The sequence below is a fragment of the Gracilinanus agilis genome, chromosome 4 (assembly GCF_016433145.1).
Source record: "Gracilinanus agilis isolate LMUSP501 chromosome 4, AgileGrace, whole genome shotgun sequence".
Lineage (NCBI taxonomy): Eukaryota > Metazoa > Chordata > Mammalia > Didelphimorphia > Didelphidae > Gracilinanus > Gracilinanus agilis.
This window is the reverse complement of record NC_058133.1, coordinates 513,850,236-513,856,582: the sequence shown is the minus strand read 5'-3', so window position 1 is coordinate 513,856,582 and position 6,347 is coordinate 513,850,236. Positions and strand designations below refer to the sequence as shown.

At 62.7% G+C, this 6,347-nt stretch overlaps 1 protein-coding gene across 13 annotated transcripts in view; it reads left to right on the top strand.

Moving 5' to 3' along the window:
• The first annotated feature begins 1,655 nt into the window (after positions 1 to 1,655).
• The window catches only part of LRRFIP1 (LRR binding FLII interacting protein 1), a 95,463-nt gene continuing 90,771 nt past the window's right edge, over positions 1,656 to 6,347 (top strand). For 4 of the 13 annotated variants that reach the window (XM_044673337.1, XM_044673334.1, XM_044673335.1 and 1 more), the window contains exon 1: positions 1,670 to 2,082. In XM_044673337.1, coding sequence (XP_044529272.1) covers positions 2,035 to 2,082 — 48 coding nt within the window. In that variant the 5' untranslated portion in view covers positions 1,670 to 2,034. Of the gene's footprint in view, positions 2,083 to 6,347 lie in introns of all 13 variants that reach the window. The other 9 variants (XM_044673346.1, XM_044673345.1, XM_044673344.1 and 6 more) reach the window with 7 other exon arrangements.

Sequence of the window (6,347 nt, the reverse complement as noted above, 5' to 3'; positions counted from 1 at the left end):
CCCGGAGAGCTGGGGCTGCTTTTCCCTGGGCGTCCTGGGAGCCCAGCACCAGGCCTGGCACAGAGTAGGCTGACTGGCCGCCCGTTCCCCCAAGTCTGCAAACAAGGGGAAGAAAGGCCTGAAATCCAAAGTGGATTGAAAAAGGAAACATTTCCTTATTGCCAAGAATGTCGCCATGTTTTCGTTTTTAGCCCATAGCTCACGCCCCTTCGGAACCCTAACGATGCCCAATAAAAAGAGATAGAAGGCTCTTAAGTGATTCATCAGTAACTACAGCTGCTTTTAGCTTGTCTTTGCTTCCTGGAAGGAGGTAAGCCAGCATTTAGGAAGGCCCTACTGTGTGCCAGGTTTGTCTTAGAAGCAACACTGTGTATCGGTTCCAAGGCAGAAGAGCAGTCAGGGCTGGGCCATGGGGGTCAAGTGACTTGCCCAGGGTCACCCAGCTAGGAAGTGTCTGAGGCCAGATTTGAACCTGGAACCCCCCCCATTTCTAGGCCTGGCTCTAACCACTGAACCACCCAGCTGCCCTGCGTGCCAGCTTTTCTGTTAGCTACAAGGGATAAAAAGACAGTAAGAAAAGTATTGCTTCCCCCAAGGAGTTTATAGGAAAGTGACTAGAGCTCTGGACTTAGCGTCAGGAAGGGCTGGATTCAAATCCTGCCTCCAACAGTTACCAGCTGTGTGACCCTGGGCAAGTCCCTTAACCTCTTTTTCGTTGGGTTTCCTGCCCTGTAAAAGGAGGCGGCTGGACTTAGTCAGTGTCTCTGAGGCTCTTCCTGTGGAGTCGGAAGCGTAAAGCATGTGCCTCCCCCTCTCTGGAAATATCTAGGTCTAGACGGGCATGTTTGGAGGGTTATTATTCTACATGTTATATCTAAATAGCCCTTCTGGTTAGCCTGACAGGGAGTGGTGAGGCCAGAAGGAGGCTGGGGAGGGAGAAGGTCCAGAGGGGCCAAAGGCCCGGAGGTGGGAGATGGAATGTCTGGGGTGCCGGGGGTCCCCTCCGGAGGGGCTTTCCCTGTGGAAGAGGCTGAGGAAGGCCATCTGCTTCCTTCCTGTTGGGAAAGAAGCCTCGGTTTGGGAAGGGTCCCGCGTGCCCCTGGGAGCTGAGAGGGGGCCCGGGAGGGGATGGGGGGGGGGTGTTCCGGGTCTGGGAGCCGAGCTCGGGCAGGCCCCGGGCTGTCCTGACAAGTCTGGGCTGCTCGCTCGCTCTCTGCCCCGGAGCCCCTGAGGTCCGCGGCTGGGCCGGCGCTGAAGGCTTCCTCTTCGGCCGCTGGGGGCATGATGTGGGCCTTGGGAGGGGCCCCGGGAGCGGACAGCCCAGGTGAGGGCCGGCAGGGCCGCTGCCCCTCCCCCACCTGGAGGGAGCCTTTTCCCTTCCGGCAGCTGCCAGGCAGGGGGTGCTGCGGGCCGGGAGGCAGGAAGTCCCGAGAGCCCCGCGGAGCGCGAAGTGGGGGGCTGGGGGCGCGCTGGGCGCCTGCCCTCCGGCACCTTCCCGGCCGGCCTGCCCCTCGCCTGCTGACTCAGAGGGGAGCCGGGCTGCCGAGGGCGGGGCCAGGGCCGGCCCTGCCTGCCTTTCCTGTGGGGCTTAAGTAGGGTGGGGGCCGCCCAGCGGCCAACGGAAAGTTCCTCCGGGCCGCCCGAGAGAGCGGGAGCCGCCGCTGCTGCCGCTGCCGCGCCGGGCTGAGCCTGCGGGGGACCCTGCGGATCACCTGCGGGGGGCTCGCTTCCTGGCCACGCCCCAGGGGATCGGACCGGAGCCGCTCCTGGGCTTGGGCTGCCGGGAATCATGGCAGCCTCCCCTCCCTGAGCGCCCGCCGCCGCCTGCATTTCTCCCTTCTGCCCAGGAGCCAGGCTTTCCCCTCGGTTTGCACGGCGCGGATCCAGGGCCCCGCCGGCGCCCCTGCCCGGGCCTTGGCCGCATGAGAAGCCCGCCCAGTGCCTCGCGCCCCTGCCCTGCGCCCCTGCCCTGCGCCGCTGGCCGCCCGGGCTGAAGCCGGGCCTCGGAGAGCCGGGGAGGAGCGGCCCGCAGCCATGCAGAAGAAAGAGCTCGACTGTCTGAGCCCCGAAGCGCAGAAACTGGTAAGGGGGGAGCCCGCGCCCCGCTCTTGGTGCCTCCCCCTTGGACCCTCCGCCTCGCCGCGGCGCCTGTGCCCGCGGCTTGTGGGGGCGCCCCCCCCCCACCTTGGGCTTCAGCTTCCTCCCGTCCAGAATGAGGGGTTTGGACTGCGCGGCGCCTGGGGGCCCCTTTCCAGCGGCCCCGGGTTAGGACTCCCTGAGCATAGGCACCGGGCAAGTCGCCTCCGCTCCGAGCCTCAGTTTCCCGATGGGTAAAAATGAGGGGCCCGCAGGGCCCTTCTAATGAGCAGAGCTGTAGGAGCCGGGAGCCACTCCCTGAGCCTCAGTTTCCTCCCCTGGAAGATGGGAGGCCAAGTTAGGCAGAGGGCTGTGCCTGGCCCCTCCCCAGGCTCCCTTGGTAGAGCGAGGGCAGGGCAGTGAATTGGCCTCCGGGAGCCTTCCTGGGGTTGCTGGGGAGGAACCTGGAGCCTTGAAGCCCCGGAACCGGAGGAAGCTACTTGTTAAGCCTCTCCCAGGCTGGGCCGGGCAGCTCTGGGTGGGAAGGATTTTTCTTTGTTCGTTATATTAAAATGTTTCCTGGAGGGCTCTGGGGTGGGTGGTGGCCGCCTGGGAGTCCCTCCTTTTCCCCCGGGGCCCAGGCCCCTTCCCTGCCAAGCAGCCTACCTGGGCACCCGCATACCAGGAAGAGATCCTGGAGCCGAATGTGCCCTGGCATTCCAGGCACCCCGAGCTGCCAGCCTGCCCGAAAAGTGCCCAAGGTGGCCCGCCGGGCGCTCTCTGCCCCGGCTCACTTTCCCGGGGCCCGGCGCCGCCCTGGTCCAGTCTGGGCGTTGTAGGTCATGCTGGGAAAGCAGCCGCTTTGGCCCCAGGAGAGCCTGTACTCGGGAGCCACCTGGGGCTGATGGGGGCAAGCAGTGGGCCTCCAGCCCTGTCAGGTCTCCCCCCTCCTTGGAGGCCCTGCCCGGCTCCTCAGTCCCTCTCCTGGCTTTAGGGCCAACCAAAAAGGGGGAGGCTAGAATGGGCAAATCTGAGAACAACTGCAAATGGCTTAACCCTCTCATTTTAGAGCTCAGGGTGCTGAGGCTCGGAGGTGAAATGACTTGCCCAGGGTCATACAGGCAGTACCGCATGAGCATTTGTCCCCCAGTGTTGGAGGCCAGGCTCTGAGCCGGGAGGTTTGATTTCAGTGAAAGCCAGTGTCTGGGAGGGAGGACGGGAGGAGAGGCGTCTCCCTGGTCTGTTGCCGTTTGAGCCGCTCCTCGTGCCCGTTGGTTAGCTGGCCCTGGAGGTGGGCCCTGGCCGAGCGAGCCGGGTCCGAGGGCTGCCGGGTGGGGGCAGGCAGCACCTCCTCCAGGGCTAGGAAGTGGGGCAGGCCTGGTTGTCCCCGCAGCCCGCCTCCTCCACCTTCCTGGAGCTCCCAGGACTTCCCCTTTGTGTTTCGAGAATAACCGGGTGCCCTGTGGGGAGCCGAGGACGGCCTCTGGCCCCTGGGGGGCTCCCAGGAGGGGCATGCAGGGATCCTCGGGGGCCGCGAGTTCGAGACAGTAACTGGCCTCCCTCCCTACTGTCTCTGGGGGAGGCCCCCGTTACCTTTGGGCCAGGCCAAGAGGACGAGGCACCAGTGGACACTGGGGGGGAGGGGGCAGTGGATAGGGCCTGGGGTCAGGAAGATTCCTCTTCCTGAGTTCACATCTGGCCTCAGCCACTAGCTGTTTGACCCTGGGCAAGTCACTTCACCTGTTTGCCTTCCATGCTGGTGGTTCCCTGCAGCACCCAATAATTTACTGCTTTATCCACTGGTCACGCATCTTCCCCAGTTCAGAGCCGGTCTCAGACCACTTACTAGCGGTGTGACCTTGGGCAAGTCACGTCATGTGTTTGCCTCAGTTTCCTCCTCTGTCAGATGAGCCAGAGAAGGACATGACCCGCCTCTGCAGCGTCTGTGCCAAGAAAACCCCCCAGATGGAGGAGGCGGCTGAATCCCCACCAGCTGAGCCTGTAAATACACATAAAAGCCGCTTGTAGGAGCGAGACAGAGACAGCACTAGAGCGTGTGTTCTCTTGTTGGGTCCTCCTGAGCCCCCTGGAGTAGGTGCTGTTGTCGTCCCCATTTTACAGATGGGGAACCTGAGGCAAACGGCAAGGCCGCAGGGGAGGCTAGATTCAAACTCGGCTCCCGCGGGCCCCGCAGCAGCACCCGCTCTCCAAGCTCTCTGGGTGCCGCAGAGGCTTCTGGGCAAGCCCAGGAACGTACTGGGGTACCTTCAGGAGTCCCTGACGAGGTCCCGATTGGGTCCATCCCAGGCTCGGGAAGGCTTGCAGGCCCGAATGTCTGCGGGGCTCCCAGGGAGGGAGGGGGCGGCTGGGCAGACTCGGGGCTTGCCATGGCCCGAGAGAGGCCGCTCCGGATCCTGGGGACGTCCCGGCCGGCTCAGGCCGAGCTCAGGCCATATCCTCAGTGCGGTGCTTGGGACGTCTCCTGAGGGCAGGCTGGGTAGCTCAGTGGATGGAGTCAGGCCTAGAGACGAAGGTCCTGGGTTCTAGTGTGACCCCAGCCACCTCCTCGCTGGGCAAGTCACTTCACTCCCATTGCTCAGCCCTCGTGTCTCTTCTGTCTTAGAAATGATACCGAAACAGAAGGTGGAGGTTCCCGTGAAACCCTCCGGCTCTGCCTCGAGGCCTTGGCGGTCGCGGAGTGGAGTGGGAGCCCCAGCTGGGTGATCCTGGGCAGCTCCTGGAAGGCTCGTGCCTTAGTTTCCTCCTCTGTAAAGGGGGGAGATGAGGAGGCTTCCCTCTGCTTTACGGGATGGCGGAGGGGGCGCTGCAGAACCTTCTCCGGTTACCCGTGAGGAAACCCCAAGCCGGCAGTCTTGCCTCGGTTGCCTCCATCCTCTCTCTTCCTCTCGCCTTACCAAGCTGTGATGGGCTCCTTCTCCGCCACCCATAAACATCCCCAGGTGTCTCTGGGGCTTGTGAAGCCTTCCTGGATCCTGCCTCCCCCTCCTGCCTCCCCCCTCCTGCCTCCCCCCTCCTGCCTCCCTCCTCCTGCCTCCCCCCTCCTGCCTCCCCCCACCAAAGCGCGGAGGAAGCCGCCACGCTCTTGTCTTGGCTCTCATCGAGCCCGGGCCATCTGCTTCTGATCTCGCCAGGCAGCTACAAGTGCCCTCCCCACGGTCACTTGGGACCGCCTGCCGGCCTTCTCTCCGCCCTCCTCCGTCCTGACCTCTTGGCCCCCCTCTCTTCCCAGAGACCTTCTTCTCTCTGGGCTTTCTGGGCCCCGAGCGCTCTCCGTTCCCCTCCTACCTCTCTCACCGCTCCTTCTCCGACTCCTCTCTGGCTCACCAGCCCCGAGCTGTGCTGTGCCCGGGATGGAGCCACCCTCCAGCCTTCCTCGTCTTTCCTGGCTGGGTCATCAGGTAACAGGCTTCAGGGGTCGTCCCTTGGGATGACAGCGGATGACTCCCCCCCTCCATCCGGACGTAGCTCTCGTCTCCCTCTCGCTGTCCACACCACCAGTGGAAACCCGCCACGTTCTCCTGATTCCCTTATTTCTGCCCAAGGAACCTTCCTCCCCTGAGCCAGCTGCCCACAGCTTCAGGCGCCTCCCTCTGCCTCTTCCAGGCCTCTCACCCATCTCCTTCCCCCTGGGCTCCCCTGGCTTCACCCCCTGCTCCCTCGACTGGACTATTGAGAGAGCCTCCAAAAGGGCCTCCTGGATTCCTGCCTCTTCTCCCCAGGCCAACCTCCACATGACTGCCAGATTGAGATTCCTAAAACTCAGCTCTGCCCGGGTCACCCCCACGGCTCCGTCTCAATTAGGATCCGGCGCAAACTCCTCCGGTGGGCATCGAAGGCTCTTCACACTCTCTCCCGTCTTGCAGACTTATTTCACGTGATTCCCTCCTCCTTACTTTCTCCTCTCCTTCCCTCCTTCCTCCCTTTGTCTTTCTCCTCGTCTGTCTCTCTTTTCCCTTCCTCTTCCCTTTGTCTCTCTGTCTCTCTTTTTCCCTGTTTCCCCCATATCTCTGTATATCTCTCCTCTCTCTCTGCCTCTGTTTCTCTCCATGTCTCTTCTTCTCTCTCCCTCTCCCCTTCTCTCCTCTCAGTCTTTCTCTACCTTCCCCCCAGACTCTGTCTTTCTTTTTCTCTCTTCATCTGTTTCTCTTTCCCTCTGCTTCCTCCGCATGTCTCTCTCTCTCTCTGTCTCTCTCTCCTTCTCTGGCTCTCTCTGGCTCTCTCTTCTTGGCTCTCTCCTCTTCTCTTTTTCT